Genomic DNA, 18844 nt, shown 5'->3' with positions numbered 1-18844 from the left:
CTACTAGTACCTTTAGCAACATTGAAAATGACAGCCTGCACTTTTTCTGATTGACAGTGACAGTGATCACAGGAAAAACTGGGAACAAAACATATTAGTCAATACCAAAGATGGAGGGACGTGATGAATAACAACTTGAACAGCTCAATAGTGTGGGAACACACCCAGCAGAGGAAAACAAAGTGAAGCAGAGTTAGTGCAGCAGATCTACCTCTTGGCGCTTGTGGAGAGCTTGGCAGCTGTCTTGCTTGAGATTTTGGCCTCCTTCTTCTTAGGCTGGGTCTGGTCCCGCTGCTCAGGGCCCGGCTGCTCCGGTGGAGCTGCCTCCCTCTGCTCGGCATCAGAGCTTCCCCCACTGGTGTTGGGGCTATCGTCCGGCCTCGGCTGCACCTCACTGGACATGCTGACACTGCCCACACACATCCGAAAACACACACACAGTTAGAGACGAGGGATTCATTTAAATTGGTTTTCATTTAGCATATGATTTCGGCGTCCTATTAATTATGAAAACAAGATAATTGAGATAAAATAATTCTTAAAAAGTTCCAAAAATGTAGGCTATTTACCCTGTTAAATAATAGTATATCTCCAGATCAACCAAAATAATAATGATTATGAGTTTTACGATAATCAAGCAGCCTTTTGCAAAAGACAATGACACACTCATCTAAAGGTTTTTCTGCACCTTTATTGCTGGGTTGCTCATCTGTAGACTGATAGCTAGAATTCCATTCTAGATTCGTCAGTTAACATTTTTCTTCCTGATTAATTGATGAATTACTTTAAAAGCACTATATATTCTATGGATAAAATTATAAAATAACATCTCCTTGGAAATTGAGCAAACTCAATCAGCTGATAAGGATGATGGTTGAAAGACCCAGAAAACGCTCATAATCAGACCAAGAGTTGGATTGTTTGTTGGTCAAGAATGAACTTTTGTTCTCAATTTATGAATTATTTTGTGTTTATGTCAGAAAATAGTGAAATGTCTGTGTCCTACAACAACAATGAAACACCCCCGCATTCCAAATATCGCGATAGACCATACTATCCTCCTACTGCAAAGACGACTCATCCAAATCCCTTGGCTCACCATTTTCTCCAGCTTTAAACCTGAAATATTGCAAAATTGGCGGGCTGTCATTCTTCTTAGAAACTACGTCTATGTCTGCAAGACAATGCTGTAACAGCTACTCCATAAACAATACTGTGAAAAATAATGCAAATGACAGCAAATACGGCAATATTCGATAATACTGAATATTGGCCCAACCCTAACTGAAGTGTCCTTGGGCAAGAGACTGAACCCCAAATTTGCTGTTCCATTGTTGTGTGTGCGTGTGTGTGTGTGTATAGCTGTGCATAGAAACATTGTGGGGCTTTGCCATATAGCTACTGCTGAACAGATACACCCTGCGAGAGGTGATATGAATGTAGTCAATACACCAGAACTACCAGCACTATATAAATCCAAGTCCTTTTACTATTTGTGTCTTTGTCATTTAGATAAATGTTGGGGTTTTCCATGAATGAAGAAAAAGCTTCATTAAATGAAGTCATTGTTTGGTCTTTTAAACGTCAGAACATAATGAAAAACAGCAAATTCTCCCATTTGAGAGAACTGAACCATTAGTTGAAGAGAAATTAATACTATGTTTATGAGACTGCTTAAGGCTACAGTGATTCTGAGGCAGGCTATTGAATGTACAAGCCCTGTAATGGGCAAAGAAGCTGACTCTGCAGGGATAACTGGGGAGGATAACTGCACTGTTCTGGAAGAACACAGACATACATTGTGCAGGGATGTGAATAAAGGAACTGACTGCTTTAGAGAGACTGACTCACATTGTTAAAGGAAAGACAAGAAATTCACCAGTCTATGGAGCCCTTATACTTTAGTATAGACAAGAATCATTTTCAAATGAACTTAAAGTTATAGGCCTACACTCTATTCAGTTTTTGTTTTTTTAACACATATTTTTCCTTTTGGGAGAGGGACTGATGCTACGTGTGTTTCTCAATTTGTATATATATATATATATATATATATATATATATATATTATATATATATATATATATATATATCTATATATATACATAGCATATATATATATATATATATATATATATATTTATGTGATTTGGCCTTATAATGTCAGGTAGGACTTATTTTAGATGGGTGGGTTAGGTGGATGGATGGATAGGTGGTGACTGTCAACTGTCTTTGTCCAGAAAGCTACATAGTGGTGCTTTAAGAAAGACCAAATAAGTTTGCAATTAGTAGCCTAGTCAACAAAAAAATCGTTAAATGGTTGCAGCTCTATTGGGTATCTCCCTGCAGAGATATTCAGAGCCACAGAGGGAGAAAGGTTAAAGGGATAGTTCGAGTTTTTTGAAGTACACTTGAACTGATATAGATTTTTTTAGGTGGGCCTTGTTTTAGGTGGTTAAAATTCGCTCGCATCTGGACTCCATTCACTGCAGTACAAAGCTGAGCGTCTGGGCTGGAGCAGCTCTCTGCTTCTCCAAACTGAGGCTGCGCTGATCGTCAATTACAGCGGGGAACAGACCGACTATAGATATGTACTTTATATGATCCCACTTCAATAAACTCTAACTATCCCTTTAAATACAGACCTCCGATCAGCTCTTTCAACGTCTGCTGGTTCGCAAGCATCCAGTCTCAATACTAAAAGACACCTACAAGGTCATTTTCACTAAATCCAATTCCTCTGTCACTGTGCATGTGTGCATGTGTGTGTGTGTGTGAGTGTGTGAGTGCATGTGTGTCGAACTCAAGGTGAATGCCTCTATTTACATTACCTGCTTCGGTATGAAAAATGTATGATACAGATGAATGAGTGTGAGGGCTTTTTTGCTGCACAGCTGAGCTGAAATGAATATCAAATTGGACAGAAGTAAAGACAGATTGTTCAATAAACATGACAGCGGCTTTGGCAAGCTTACTCGGCTTTTGACATTTGACAAACAGCCACTGCATGCAGGCTATCTGATGCAATTAACTGCATTTGGTGGTGAGCTGATATGGGAGATAATTGGGGGATTAGATGGGTTAGGGTGATAGGGGGGCATCATTTCAAAAGGTTATAACAGGTACATGCTCTGATGAATGGAATCCTCTAAGGGTAAGCTGTTATTATTATGATGTGAATACCAAAAGGATGTGCGACCTGATGTCGGGGGAGAACACAGACGACAGTAAAACTTGCTGACTGAGCAGCAAATATACTGCTCTTGCCACAAGAGTCTGGGCATTTGCTTATTTCCCTTCAGGCGTAAAACTGTTACAACATCCTCAACCATTACTATGAGCATAGGTGAAGCTTTCCAAACTGAGCAGGCCTATAGAAAATCACACCTCAGAGAGAACCCACGTTTCCAACACATGTCTTCCCCTCATGTGTGTGTCCCTGTGTGTGTGTGTTATATGTCCAGTTCACTTTTGACGGACAAAAAGGTAAACACTCGTCGAAAATGACCTTTTCTGACCTCAAGTTGAATGTTTTAAACAAACCAGCTCTTAAATAGCGTCATCTTAACTTTTACATATAGTTCTTTTCACCTTTATGCACAGGAATTCCAGTGGTAAAGGTTGTGACTATCATGCAAGCTATTAAGTTACAGAAGTTTCCATTTTACTGGACTTAGGTGCTGTTTGGTGCAATGGGTGTACGCCGAATGAAACGGTGGCTGTTGAGGATTTTAAAAGGTGTTTAACAGCATCCAGGTGAAGTATGTGTACGCGACTAAAGAGGACTAGGTTTTAAATTGCTAATATTCTGGACGGGTTTCGGGGAGACGCTCTCGATATTCAGCACCGTGCTAAAGAGGCACGTATCGGGCTTGTTGAGGAGCCCCCCGAGCACTCTCCGCCCCGGTCCCCCCCATGCTCAACATGAAGACAGCCTCGGCACGAGACATCTTGATGCAGATAGGACGTCATGAAGCTCAACGGCACACTTGTCCGACCCAATGTCGGAGCTCTCACTGACCACTGCCTAATCTGCTCCAGTACAAAAGACAGAATGGACGCCCCCCTCTCTCCCCCCAACCACCTCCACCGCCCCCTCCCTCCAGAAGATAACGTAATAAACCTTTGTTCAATTCGTAGAGTTGATTTTACAGATGGACACCGGCGACTCACCTTTATAAGCAGGCTGGACGCACGGCGGCAGGAGAGATATGTTGTAATTTCCACTGTATATTCCGTATTCTGTAGCACTGCTCGTCTGCTGCTTCCCGTTCGTTGCTTTGACTGACTGACTGCTGGAGAATGTGCCAAACCGAGGCCGTCAAGAGGCGGCTGGAGCTACACGCGTCGTTTCCGTTGTTAGCTGACAAAATAAAAGCCTAAACGAGCGCGCCCCCACTTGTTTGTTTTTCGAGAGAAGCGCGATTGAGGTGACACATTACAAATAAAGACAGACTACAGAAGAGAACACTAAAGCATTTTGACAATCTGCAAAAGGCTGCAGTGTTTTAAACTCCCTTTTACCTCACTAAACTATTATTTGCTATTTGCTCAATGGAAAACTTAGGTATATGGCAAAAGTAATTTAATTTCTAATGCAGATTATATATCTTTTGAATGACATTTTCACAACTGAATTTGTCATTTCTCGTTATGAATACCGACAAATAAGACCGACATTCAACTGTTTGGTTGTCTGAATAGTTGCCTATTTGATAATCGCGAATTTGTATTTATTTATATTTTAGTGCAACAAATAGCATATCATAACACACTCTAGTATCATATACTGTCATCAAACGCATGTCTTTTATGTTTAGGCAGTGAATCCTTAGTTCCGATGTTTTCTTTTGTTTGCCGTAACTTGACAGATCAGACCGCCTCCGTGCGCGCCCCCACGCGTGTCCGTGCAGATTGTGCTCTCTGAAGCGTTATGGCAAGCCTTGGTGGTAGTGTAGAGACGACAAAGGATGTGCGAAAGAGAGGAACACAGTGAGGGCTGTCAATCCATTTTGTTTGAAAAGTCTGCAACATAATAGACTCAATTTCCTGCATGTTTAGAATTTAAAAACTCACATGGACGGAGTCCTATTCAGTAATGGAGCTGTTGGTGATGTCTGTGCTTGGTGACCTACAACTGTACGAAGACAAGCTGCTCTATTCATGTAAACAGTCATGAACAATATTTAATTTACTTTAATTAATAACATTATTACATTAATTTAATAATACCTCAGGAAGACTTAAAGATTTCGATTAACCTTATATAAATAACTTAATGAAGCCGATATGTCCTCCACATTGTATCATTCAAGTTATCTCTTGTCACAGGTGTCGTGTAAACTAATTCATAAACATTTTCGACACGCTAAGGATCCATGGTACCATGGTTTGTGGCGAACAAGTGATAAGCAAACAAGTCACCACTGCGGAACCATTAATTTCCTCGATGTTTCTCTACGTGGAGTACAGTGACGGACGTCCGCCACTCGGACATGCGCCGTTGAAAACAAACGTATACTGCACGGCGGGGGCGGCTCGATTTTTATGCTAAGCAGTTAGATTTTTTTGTCGTTTCTTGTCTTTACTAAACGTCCGACACATTATTTAACTATGGAGACTATTTTAGAGCAGCAGCGTCGCTATCATGAAGAGAAAGAGAGGCTAATGGATGCTAAAACAAAAGAAATGTTGCACAAGAAGTCCACGGTAGGCTGTTCGCTCTATGTTAGCATAAGCATTACTGCTAATCAGAACCAGAAATATCTGCAAATTAACTTTAAAATGTATATTGTTTCTTTTGCTGACAGCTACGAGATCAGATCAACTCCGACCACCGAACAAGAGCGATGTTGGACGTAAGTATGACTTTTGGTTTGTTTAAACAAGTGGAAATGGCAGGCTAAAATTAGCTCTTCATGAAGGCACATAGGTAACCATTCCTCAAGCAACAATGAACATGTTGGCTCAATGATATCATTTCTGAGTCAAAATTTCTGCCGTTGTTTACCTTAGCCACTCACTGATGTCAAAGTGTTACAAATCTAACATTACATTTGTGTAGTTGGGACTATTATCCAAAGAAACTTACAATAACTGCCTTTAACCATATGTATACTAGAGGTGGTTAATCAGCCCAATTTCCCGATACGATTCCGATTATTGAAGTCTCGATTGGATTACAAATTGATTTTCGATTAGTAATGATTTTCGATTCGATTTTCGATTATTAACTATTATTGATCTTCCATTTAACATCAGTCAGCTGCTGAATTATTTTACTTCTCTTTTGAGTAACACCTCACAGCACCTTCAATATTGTATAGTGTAACTGTAATATCAAAATTATTATTTTTTATTGTGTTTTTAAATGTAGTCTTTCACTGTTAAAAGAAAGTTGCCAAGCTCAGCAGCCGGAATCATGTTAGAAGCATTGTCGGTGATGAGAACCAGGTCAAGTTTCTATATTCCCCACTCGTCTGCCATTGCTTTGAGAAACTCACACATAGCTTTCGTCTGAAGTACGTAGGACATTAGCTTCCATTAACTGCTGACATAATGAGCTGTAACAGTCACATATGAGACTGTAGACTGTCTGGATGTCCAGGCATCGCACGTTATTGCTACCCGATGAGCAGAGTTGAGGGACTCTTGCACGGAAAGTTTTGTATCCTTGTAAAGATTTTGAATCGTTTTAAGCGTGAAAAAGCTCCGGGATGGAATAACATATCTTGGCTCCAGACTGTGGACCATGTAGCGGAAGCCAGTAAGATGAGGACTTCGGTTTGTATTATAGTTTTAAAAATAAAAATTTTAATCGATCTTTGGAAATTCAATAGTCGACACATAATCACATAATAGTCAATATTATAATAGATTTTTTTTCACCACCCCTAATGTATACAACTCAAGAATTCCAACAATCGGCCAAGTCAAACTTGAAAAATCTACTCCATCAACTATGCTGAACTTGTTCAATTGCTGTAGAAATTATGGACGATAGAGAGTTGTGTGCTGAATGTTCCAGCCGACCCCACTAAAGCCATGACACTATGAGTAAAAGACCTGCAAGGGTACTTGTGAATTTATTTACATTATGTTCTATTATCTTATGAGATATTACATTAACCTGTAGATTTTGCAGGGGGAATTCTTAGTGGCACTTTATCCTCAAGAGTGTTAGTTGCAGAGAAATGTTGCTACATTTTTCATCTTTAGTTCCTAAGCAGCTCCTTAACACCACCGAAATATGACCAATATACAACGGTGCCAGTTGGCAACCAGTCCAGATATAAAAGCTAAAATTGTGAACATGTATATCTATTTTGTAGAACACTCAGACACTACACAAGTGCTCTTCAATAAAACGTTGTAGCAAAACAGCAACATGCTGTTAGATGCCCTTCTCCTGTTTAGAGAGAAGCGCAGTAGTCAGTTTGGTCTGTTCGATGAAACATTTTCTCCATGTCAAAGTAAGGTAAGCAGGTCTGAGTTCAGTAAGTTATACAAATGTGTTTAATGTTCAATGTGAAAACAAATAAAGGCTGACAGTCTGTCTATCTTTTGACAGAGGTATATGGAAGTGAGCGCAAATCTCCGAGATTCCTATGAAGACAAAGATGGGTAAGGCTGTGCTCCTCTAACCTGATCATGGTACTTTGACTTGTTAAACACAACACCTGTTTAGTATTAACCGTTTTTTTATCAACTTGGTGATACATGAACAGGATATTGAAACCATTATTTTTAGGTAAAAATGCTAAATACTTGCGCTACCTGATTTTATGTTTGTTGTGGATAATGCATTGAGAATCGTGACCTAACATGTGACCTTGAACAAGAAAATCTTTTTCATTCTGACAGAATGAGAAGGGATGAACTTGCTGCCATCTCAGGACCAAATGAGTTTGCGGAGTTCTACAACAGACTGAAACAGATAAAGGAGTTTCACAGAAAGCATCCGAATGAGGTAGTTAAACTATCACTTATTGACAGTAAACGGTCAAATTAGAATGTCTAACAGAATAACAACAATAATGCTGTCACTTTTTTTTTTTTCTTTTTTTTTTTTTGTAGATTTCCATTCCCATGTCTGCAGAGTTTGAGGAGCTGATGAAGGCCAGAGACAACCCCAGCGAGGAGGCTCAGAGTAGGTCTAATTGCACTTTAAACATTTACAGTGTCTTCTAAATAGGCTGTCTTACAATGCACAATAACCTAGGCAGTCAATCTTTGTCATGGCATACCTCAGCATACCTCACTCTGAAGCATCCTGATGGATATTCTAAACTGGGGGGTTTATCAGCTGCCCCCTTTTAAAACCAAGATTTTCCAGACCAGCAGTGAAAGTTTTAAGAATAGAACCATTTAAGCCATTTCAGCCTTGATATCTCTAAGATAAGACCAATTCATTTGCTCAGATAAGTTGTCGGTATCACTGAAAACTGTGGTCAAATACCTGAAATACCTGCTATTAGAGATCATACATTTAGCCTGTATGACATTCTAGCAGGACAATATATAAGAAAATCATAGAATCAAATGGAACATTGTCATTTGAGTGAAAATTATGTATGGTATGATAAAATTGAATTTTCTTTTTGTGTAGAAAACTATTTTGTTAACAACATGGGCCTCTTTTTCAAACTTTGTGAAAGTCAACCATTATGAATGTGATGATACACAAGTCATGTAGTTGTCAACACAGTGATGGAGCAACATTATCATTCACTTTGAGTCACGTTTCAATTTACCCTATTATGTCTGTTTTCCACCAACTCCTGAGGCAATTATATCGCTCTTTAGCTGATCACTGCTTGACCATATTCACTATATATTGGTGAAATAAGTGTAAAAAAAAAAAGGGGAGAGCTGTAGAATGAGGATATCTGTATGTTGATCACTACGAGAGACCCCTTTCACATTCGTCACATTTTTTGTCATTTTTATTTCATACGCTGTTACAAAAATACTGTTTATAGCTGCTTTAATGTAAGATTTTACATGCAAAAATGATCTCCTCATTTAATAGTTGATTAAGGTCTCTGTAGAACTTGTGGTTCTCACTTGTGAGCAGAATATCCATGCCAGGATCTTGCTGGAATAGTGACTTTGTGATTTCCCTCCAGTTTACTGCTGAGGATCCTTTCAAATACCAGTTTGCTCTGTCACAGGTTAAATGACCTCCATATGGATCTGCCCTGGTTAAAAGTAGACTAGTTAAGACTGGTGCTCTCTGACTAATTTGGTAAACTGTTAGACAAGCGTCAGGTCTGTATTGGACATTTAAGTGAAATCTGTTTGTCTTCCACAGACTTAGTGGAGTTCACTGATGAGGAAGGATACGGCCGCTACCTCGACCTCCATGATTGCTACCTAAAGTACATCAACCTGAAGGGAGCTGAGGTAATGATCCTGTTAAAGGCTGCGTAATTCAAACTGAACCTTCAAGCTGAATGAGTCTTTTATTAACCACAATCTATACTCTTCCTCTACAGAAACTGGAGTACATTACCTACCTGTCTTCATTCGACCAGCTGTTTGACATCCCCAAGGACAGGAAGAATGCTGAATACAAAAAGTAGGTCCATTAGGATCATTTCCATCACGACTCTCTGCTAACATCCATATAAAACATAAACGCTTAAAGTAGGACATGCACCAATCAGTGACTCGTGTCAAGTGGTTGTAACACAATGATCGTTGTTTTTTATGAATAAATAGATGAATAAAACCTATAAATGTGCAGATTGTTTATGTCCTGTGCTATTGTACCAACATGTGACATGAATGGTGGTTTGTGCAGGTATTTGGAGATGCTGCTGGAGTACCTGCAGGACTACACAGACCGGGTCAAACCTCTGTTGGACCAGAATGATCTCTATGGCAAAGTGTTGTTAGACTTTGAGAAGAAGTGGGACGTGGGGACATTTCCAGGCTGGCCCGTAAGTTCTCTTGCTACGTTATTTATATAGTATGATAGTTGGTATTTTAGATGTACATTGCATGTAACCTGTGTGTAACCTGTTTTTATTGCAGAAAGAGACGAGCAGTGCTTTGACACATGCTGGAGCTCATCTGGACCTCTCTGCTTTCTCCTCCTGGGAGGTAACACTCTCAGTGCTCATGCTTAAAGGTTCTATAGTTTAATATTGATAGTAAATCTGCTCATTCATACTTCTACTGATGTGTTTTTCTTATTCCTTTCCACAGGAGTTGGCCTCTTTGGGTCTGGACAGATTGAAGTCTGCCCTCATGGCATTGGGACTGAAATGTGGAGGGTGAGCAAGTTTGCATGCAGAAACAATAACGGACGTCTTTTGGAAATAATAATGAAGCTATCACAAAACCCACACAATCCAATTGAAGCTTAGGTTAAAAGAATGGGAAACTCAACTGTAAAAGCTGTGGGTAGAGATTCTCTAAATCCACAGTTCAGGTCAGATCTTGATATTTTGTTTTGTTTTTAATATGGTGAGGTGGTTGCAGTTCCAGAAGATGGGATAACGACATTAGACCGTGGATGTAAAATCGAAACTTCATGCTAGCTTTCAGAATTGTTAATTCCATTCAATTCAAAATATTTTATTTGTCCCTGGGGGGCAATGCAAGGCCCGTGGAGTAGTTGTACACAGAAACAAACAAGTCACACACCCCCTACTTAATTACTTTACTTAGTGCTCTATCACAGAAAGTCCCATTATTGTTCCCAAGCAGTAGTCCCTGTCCACTGAGAAGTTTTTGCTCTTGAGGCACTCTGTTCTGATGGTCCCCCAGTTCACAGCTGAAGGGTTTTTTTTGTTGTTCTTTATGCTTATTTATAAAATGCATTGTTTTTCTAGTCGAAAGTGAAATGAGCTTATCCTTATAACATTGACACTTTTTAGCTCTTAGTTGCTGAAGTATTAGTATTAGTGTACATATAGTAATATGTTTGCTGGCTTAAGAGCAGGCTGTTCTGTCTCAAGATGTTGCCTGAATAGGGGTGCCACAATTCTCCATATCCACAGCCTAATTTGACTTTTGATTTTAGATCATTTTCAGCATTGACGTCATGCTTTTGTTAGACTTTCATGCCCTACAATTGTCATTTACATTTTTATGAGGTGCACTGGAATTCACCATGGCGTCCCTGACAAAGTCCCGTGCCATAGAAAGTGATGTATATTTAGATAGTTTGACACCTGCACCTGAATATACCACGAAGTGCCTCTGCGCGTGTTAAATTCCGACAAAGGCAGACAACACAGGAGAGAGGCATAAATAAATGTATGGAGAGAAAAGACACCAAAGCACAACAGGGTCACTCAGCAGAGTTTTTTTATTCTCTGTAACTGTCAGTGTGGCGATGAATCGTTTGAGATTTACCCACCTAACGGAACATTCTGCCATCATTTGGTGCTTGTCTTACCAAACATTTATAGTATTTATAGAAGCTGTGTACTAGAGAAAATGAGACGCATTATGTATCTTAGGGATGCACCGATCCACATTTTTTCTCTTCTGATCTGATCCCGATACCTGAATTTGGATATCTGCCGATACCGATACCATTCGGATACCAGAGCTCTGTTTGCTTTAATATTGTTATTACTGTTGATTTTATATGAGGCTGAAATAAACTCCTCTCTACAGGAGAGTATGACATTGGGCAGACATCTGAAGTCTACATATCTGTAGTAAAGCTCAGGGGTGGAGCTCCTTTTAACTTCTCAGCTAACTTGGTTGCCACTCGGTTGTATAGTTAAGGTAGCGCATTCTTTAATAAGTATCTCCTGGATGGTAAACTATACCGTGGCTGCAAACGTTCAATCAGGCTGCGAAATCCGGCGTTTTCCACCACTGATAACGGTTGGTAGTCGATTACGAATCCCTTTGGCTTTCACTTTGTCTGCTGGGAGTTTACTTGCTTTTGGAATGACGCCAGAAGTGATTCCTGACGGCTCCTTTCGTCTTTCTGCCGCCTGGCTAAAAATTCCTCGTGCTCTTTCATGTGGTGCTTTTTTAAATGTTTAATTGCGTTAGTGGTGTTGTACATCGCGAGGGAGCTTCCGCCTCTCTGAATAACGGCTGTGCAAACATTATATTTTGCTGTCTTGCTTGGCGGTGTTTCCAGTGTAAAACATTTCCACAAAGCGGACATGTTGGCCACAGTGCTGCTCAATGCTAGCCTGCTAGCTGGCTGCAAACTGTGGAATGGATTTCCTGAATATCGGCATGTCTCATTGAACTCCAGCAGTTAATATCGCCACAATGTCAATGACAGGGCAACAAGCCACATTTAAACCACATTCATCCATGGATAGGAATGCTGTAAATCTTGCATTATACTTTGTTCTCAACGTAACTAACAATTAATTGATCAATAGAAATTACTTGCAGTTGAGTCCTGATGCAGATCAAAATCCAAACTTTGGTAAGCCCTGCAAAAAAGTGATTTTTCTGAAACATCTCTGAATTACCTTCGTACCAGTTGCTTGTTTGTTGTCCGGAAGTGCAGCTGCAGGCTACCAGTAAGCTAGCTGTGTCCTCCAGTTTTTGAATCGTTGATGCTGCATTTGATTTCAGTAGTTGAAATTGAAGGCTTGTTTTAATCCATTCTCGACTTAAAATAGAAATTCGTGACACCTCTACACCTAAGTTTACTGGACACTATTGCATCCCCCATGCTGCCATCTCCAATCCATAGATACCACAAGCCAAGTAGCAATTATTATTTAGTCTGATATTGGTTCTTTTGGACAGCTCAGGTTTTGTTTCTTATACTGTGTTGATGGCCGAGTTTGACACCAAATCTTTTACCACTTGTCATTTAATTTTCTGACTTTGTGTGTGCATAAAAAAACACAGCTGTCATTAAGACTGCAGGCAAGGACTCGGGATTGTAATAAATATTGTTAATGTGTATTAACTGCACCGTCAGAATGTGCACGACAATTTCTCACTAAGGTAGGACAACTGACTGACTTAATGTATACTGGGCAGGACTCTGGAGGAGAGAGCCCAGAGACTCTTCAGCACAAAAGGCAAATCCCTGGAATCACTGGACCCTTCACTGTTTGCCAAGAATCCCAAAGCCAAAGGCCCTAAAAAGTAAGTGGGTGTTTAAAATTCAGTGTAATGCTGACAGTGTCTTATGATAGGGCTCATTACATAATTCATAACAATTTCCATCCATCACTTTTGCAGAGACACAGAGCGTAACAAGGAAATTGCCTTCCTAGAGGCTCAAGTCTATGAATATGTGGAGATCCTTGGGGTGAGTCAGTATATTATCAGGCTAACTCTGCTGTTGGAGTCAGAAATGAAGGCTTAGCGCCAAGTGTTACCTAGCTAACTGGTGAGAGATGTATGATGTTAATGACAGCTGCTGATGTTGTCATGGTAACAGGAGCAGAGGCAGTTGACTCACGAGAACGTCCAGAGGAAACAGGCCCGGACCGGAGAGGAGCGCGAGGAAGAGGAGGAGGAGCAGCTCAGTGAGAGTGAGAGCGAAGATGAAGATAATGAGATCATCTACAACCCCAAGAACCTGCCGCTGGGTTGGGACGGCAAGGTGAGGACAACATGTACAAGACTATCAGTAGCTCTGCACAATATAACACAAATACAACATGTACAATATGAGGAAGAAAATAAACATTTGGAGTGACCTCCGGGACGAGCCCTTTTTATCTCCAGACGTAAATCGTGATTCCTGTCTGTTTCCTAAACCCTGCAGTCACACATTTGCGTAACAACAACTAGTTAATCAAAGGACTAGGTGGCTACCACCCTCCACAAAAATCAGACTTGTTTCCTACATCAGATCTGAAATATGGCATGTCGGTACTTTTCATTCATATGTGATCAGATTGCACTTTTTTGTGTCTAGACAAGACAAAACCAACATATCTACATGGCTAGTTGAGGTAACGACATAGGCATCAGCACACAGTTGTGGAGCACACAGTTTATCTCAGTGTGACTGCTGTTCTGTGTTTTCTTCCATACCACTACGCCAGAAATGTGGTTTGGATTCGATTTACAAAAAATGGATTTCATGTGGTTATATGTGAATTGAAAACGGTGTTTAACGAGCTCAGAGGGTTGCTATAAAAGGTCATGAATATGATCAGGTGGGGTTTTTTAGTTGTATTTTGAGTGTTTTAACACCTGCCTAAAATCTTAATTTTGCTGACTTCAAGTGGTGTACCCTGATGAGGATGATGTCATCAGGGTTATCTCTGGTTAGGCTCAGAGAACACAAATGTGTAACAAAGAAGCTGCGTTGCGTTGTCAGGACATGGAGCTTGAAAGATATCTTGCAGGAAGGTTCTAGAAAAATCACGAAATGAATTGCATCATGGGGTGTGAAGGTTCCAGTATAAATTGGAGCCTCACTCACATCAGAGACTAAATGTGGTAATGTCCACAGGATCTGTCATTTCCACACTTTCCATTCATTGTTAATGTATCCAACTTTGCAATGCATTCTGGTAGCGTTGCGTTTCGAGAGACGGGGTGTTGCCCTTGCCCACTCCTTATTTGCATAAAATTGAGGTCTAGGTAATATGATGCAAGTCAGGGGCGGCCAGATCAACTCCTGTAAAACTACAAAGAATAACTATTGTGGAGTTAAAATGACAGGTTTGGAAACATGTTTTTGTTAAACTATTTTCCTAATATAAGAGAGTTTCTAGACGAAACAGAATGTTGGCCTGTTTGAAATCCAGGAGCAGACAGCCCAAGAGTGCCGTTTACCCCAGCAGCTGCAGCCAGAAGGTGATGCAGGAAGTGTCCTAGAGTGCTGCTGGGGAGCAGTGTAGCCACTTACTTCAAAAAGCACCCCAGTGGACCATAAAAGTCATGCTAGCTCTGTATCTGCTGGTTTGATTCTGACATTTGAATGTCTCTAGAGTTTTAAATCACTGGGCCTCTTTGGGCCTCTATCTACCAGATATATTTAAGATACTGTAAAATTCTGGCATTACACTCTTCTGTTTGTATTCTCAGCACATGTCTGAACTGTTTTTTTTTATGTTGTTTTCTTCCGTCCAGCCGATTCCATACTGGCTCTATAAGCTCCACGGGCTGAACATCAACTACAACTGTGAGATCTGTGGAAACTACACCTACAGGGGACCCAAAGCCTTCCAGAGGCACTTTGCAGTATGTTTTGATTTGATATAACGAGTGTCTATTATAAAGGCATTGTTATTACATTGAATCTTCTGACAGATTTTCCACTGTCAGCTCATCAGACTTAACAAAATACATCAACATTGTACAGAAATTATAACATGAAGTGTGTACGTGTGCAGCTGTAGTATACTTTGTGCTGTATTTCTGTAGGAATGGAGGCATGCTCATGGTATGCGCTGTCTTGGAATCCCCAACACTGCTCACTTCGCCAACGTCACACAGATTGAGGACGCTGTCTCTTGTAAGAGTCTTGGGCTTGTTATGGACATCTGGATTTTGAAGAAGTTTTAGAAGTTGGTCGAACTCAATGCTTCTTGTTTATTTGTCACTGCAGTGTGGGCAAAGCTGAAGTCCCAGAAGGCATCAGAGCGCTGGCAGCCAGACACAGAGGTAAGTCCACATGGATGGTACCAGGATAACGGATTGGTGAATAATGTCTTCTTAGTTAGAATTTACTCAAAACTTGCTAAATTGTGTTTTCAGGAAGAGTACGAGGACTCGAGTGGCAATGTGGTCAACAAGAAGACCTATGAGGATCTGAAGAGACAAGGCTTGTTGTAGATTGAGGAGAGTGTGAGTGAGTCACACAGAAGACATGGAAAAACATCTGATGAGCATCCTTTAAGATTAGCTATATTTTTTATCACCCACTTTTCTTTTTATTTGTATGTAGTAATGTTTTACAGGCTGTGCCCCACCCTCCATTCCTGCCTTTGATAACTTTGTAATGTGGCGAAGATTGATCATTATAATAAACTGAGTACTTTTGTCACCATGCTGCTTGTGTTCATCTTCTGTTTGCTCACTGTGAGTTTCTATCAGTGTTGGAACTTTACAGCAGCCCTGCACCGACGTGTGTGTGTGTGTGTGTGTGTGCTTTGATTTATTGTTGTAGTTGACTCGTAAGCACATTTTAACTCTCTCTTTATGTTGGCCAGTTTACTTCTGTGCTTTTATGGCAGCATTAAACGCAAGTAATGCATTAAAATGTGCATTTCTCATAATAGGAAAAACCTGCTGTTGCCATAGAGCCTTGTTTGTCAAAATATGACCAAATATAATGCAATGTGGAAAATTTGAAGGTGGTGAATAATGGATTTAGATTTATGTTTTTAAATGTAATTGTTCCTGCAGGGCTTCTCACAGACATCACAGGACTGATGCCAAGAATGTGAAGCTGGTCTTGCAAAAGAGAAAGATATTAAATACTTGTAAGCATTTTCCACTTTTTCTAGGATACATGATTCAGCATCACTTGATAGTAACTGATTTATTGCAACTTATGCAGAGTTAACGCCAAACATGAGGGTGTAATAACCCTTCTCACAGCTGGAAGTGTCCTGAATATTTATCAGATTGCCTTAGAAAACAGCTTATAAATGAAATAAGTTTCATTTAAGACAAGATGCTGAAAACTCACTTCTAGTATGATTTAAGACTGATAAGTGGGGTTGTATGATAAACAGCCCAAATTACAAAGATGAATGAAAGAAACAGTTCACCCAAAAATAACTATTCAGTTTATATCTACTCACCCCCATGCTAGTGAAAGTTTGTTGCAGTTTGGTAGTCCATAAAGCGTTTGTGGAGCTTTAACAGCAAACCAGCATATCAGGCATTCTCCTAAACAACTGAAGAAGATGGTGACTTGTTTTAAAACATAAAAAGACAACAAAAATGAAAACAAAACTAGACAATTGCTCCATACAGCTTTTCTTGTGCTCCAGAAGCCTGAGATCACAAATGAATCTGGAAAGAAGTTATTTATTTACACCCCTTTTTTTTAACTGAATTCTTTACTGTAGCTGCTAAGCTAAAAAAAAGTTAGCACACACCTGTTGGAAGTGGTGACCATGCCTCCAAGGTTCATCCAGGATATAAATAAAAAATAACTTCTTTTTTTACACTTAAAGGCAAATAACCAGCAACTTCAATTTGTAGAGAGAATGCTGCAACACTGTTTTGCTGTGAAACTCAAGAAATTATTTGTGACTAGGATACTTCACCTGACTCTCTGTTGGCATGGGGGTGAGTAGATAATGACTGAATGAATGTAAATTTTTCGGGGCCAAGGTTTTCATATCCTCGCTTTTGGGAAGCTGGAATCATTAAATGTTTGGTATTTCATACTGCAGATACCATAAAGGATCAATCAAAATTAAATACATTTTTGCCAGTCGTTATACTGGATATCATTTCTCAAGTACTTGCTCTCAAGAGTTTGGAATGATTTTCACGAGGTTTTGCAATGAGATCAAGTAAATGTTAGAAAGCTGTCAGACAGATGATCTGGATATTGAATATTTCAGGTATTGAACATTAGCACAATATGCGGCAAACACCTTTATTTTTCATGTATTATATCAAACTCATCATCACTCTTTATCACAATACAGGGAGCTTGCAGATGAAGTGACAGGCTCATTACCTGCTCCCACAGCTGCTGTAGTAGAAGAGAATCGAAAGGAGCTCCTTGTCTGTGTGATTCAGTCAGTTTCCGGTTAGTCTGGAGTGGAATGACTGATTGGTTTCATGTCTAATTTTGAAGCAGGAAGTCAATGGCACCTTTTACTTAAAGAGGACTCATTTTTTCTGCTGGCTATATTCAACAATAATGACTGTATTACTTGCAAGCAGTCGCTGCATAAATTAAATAGGATGACGTGACTTTCATGCGACAGAAGCTCTGATGTGTTTGTTATGTATGACTCCAACTAAGCTCTGTCACATGATTAATATCAACAGAGGGAGCTGAAATGATATTGGGGAGCTCTGCACGGATTCAGCCAGCACAGTCTCTAACCTGAACATGACGACAGTATGCATGGTGGAGTCTTCATATATTTGTTATTTGTTAATATATTTGTACAACACACAGGGATGTACAGTGAAAAAGTTGTAGTCCCTTTATGCTACACAAAACTACCTTTTATGGTGGTGTTGAGGATCACTTCAGGAGTTTCAGCCTGAGGAAAGAAGCTGCTCCGTAGTCTGGTGGCATGGCAGCAAATACTTGTGCATCTTTTGGCAGATGGCAGCAGGGTGACAACGTTACAACCACAGATAGTCTTCCTCAGGTGAAGATGAGTGTCGAACACTATTCAGACACTGTGGTGTGATGACATGTGATTCATCATTTGTAGCAGACAATATAAACATGAGAACAATATACTTATTAACTCTTTCATTGAGGGTAGTCACACAATTTAAATACAGGTATCATTTATATATTTAGGATAATGATGGGTCAATACAGAATATAGTACTGGCCTTTATAAAGCTATTCAATTTCAAACATGTGGTTTCATAGAGTCAGTTAAAATCCCTTAAGTAATTTCAACATTAAACACAATCCCTAAGTTTTTTGTTTTACAGCTCATCAAAGCCTGCAGGTGGTGCTGCTTTACCATGATTTTCTTTTTAAAACATATGATAGATAGATGATGTTTCAGTGTAACACGGACAAAAGAGAACATGCATTTGAGAAGCGCCATTTTGTTAGATTAGATTAGATTAGATAGATTTTATTTATACCACAACAGGGAAATTTAGACAGGTAAAAAAAAAAAAAACAAAGTAAAACAAATGCGCACTAAGAAGGAAAAATTCATCGAAAAAATAAGATATTTACAAAAAACAAAGTGAGTGGAAAGTGATTGTT

General features: G+C 39.7%; 2 protein-coding genes across 2 annotated transcripts in view; one reads left to right on the top strand and one right to left on the bottom strand.

Annotated features, from left to right (window-relative positions):
• Positions 1-4339, bottom strand: part of LOC115579309 (ubiquitin-conjugating enzyme E2 E2-like) — an 88222-nt gene extending 83883 nt beyond the window's left edge. Inside the window, exons 1-2 of the mRNA XM_030412819.1 lie at positions 4174-4339; positions 212-409 (exon numbers count right to left, since the gene is read on the bottom strand). Of these exons, the coding sequence (XP_030268679.1) occupies positions 212-402 (191 nt within the window). The 5' untranslated portion in view covers positions 403-409; positions 4174-4339. The remainder of the gene's footprint in view (positions 1-211; positions 410-4173) is intronic.
• Positions 4340-5456: 1117 nt separating this feature from the next.
• sf3a3 (splicing factor 3a, subunit 3) lies at positions 5457-15960 on the top strand. The gene is made up of 17 exons (XM_030412898.1): positions 5457-5709; positions 5811-5858; positions 7571-7623; positions 7864-7969; positions 8077-8149; positions 9314-9405; positions 9498-9580; positions 9806-9944; positions 10039-10107; positions 10213-10280; positions 12985-13092; positions 13189-13258; positions 13391-13555; positions 15040-15150; positions 15334-15424; positions 15518-15573; positions 15667-15960. The coding sequence occupies exons 1-17, from the start codon at positions 5614-5616 to the stop codon at positions 15742-15744; spliced, it is 1506 nt and encodes a 501-aa protein (XP_030268758.1). The 5' UTR covers positions 5457-5613; the 3' UTR covers positions 15745-15960.
• The last annotated feature ends 2884 nt before the right edge of the window (positions 15961-18844 follow it).

The sequence above is a fragment of the Sparus aurata genome, chromosome 3 (assembly GCF_900880675.1).
Source record: "Sparus aurata chromosome 3, fSpaAur1.1, whole genome shotgun sequence".
Lineage (NCBI taxonomy): Eukaryota > Metazoa > Chordata > Actinopteri > Spariformes > Sparidae > Sparus > Sparus aurata.
Note: the sequence above shows the minus strand (reverse complement) of the source record. Positions and strands in the feature narration are given on the sequence as shown.

Bases quoted from the DNA above. Each gene is read 5' to 3' on its own strand.
- sf3a3 (XM_030412898.1), top strand. From the start codon at position 5,614: ATGGAGACTATTTTAGAGCAGCAGCGTCGCTATCATGAAGAGAAAGAG. The intron at 13,259-13,390 runs GTGAGTCAGTAT...TCATGGTAACAG, and splicing joins AATATGTGGAGATCCTTGGG to GAGCAGAGGCAGTTGACTCA. The intron at 15,425-15,517 runs GTAAGAGTCTTG...TTGTCACTGCAG, and splicing joins GATTGAGGACGCTGTCTCTT to TGTGGGCAAAGCTGAAGTCC.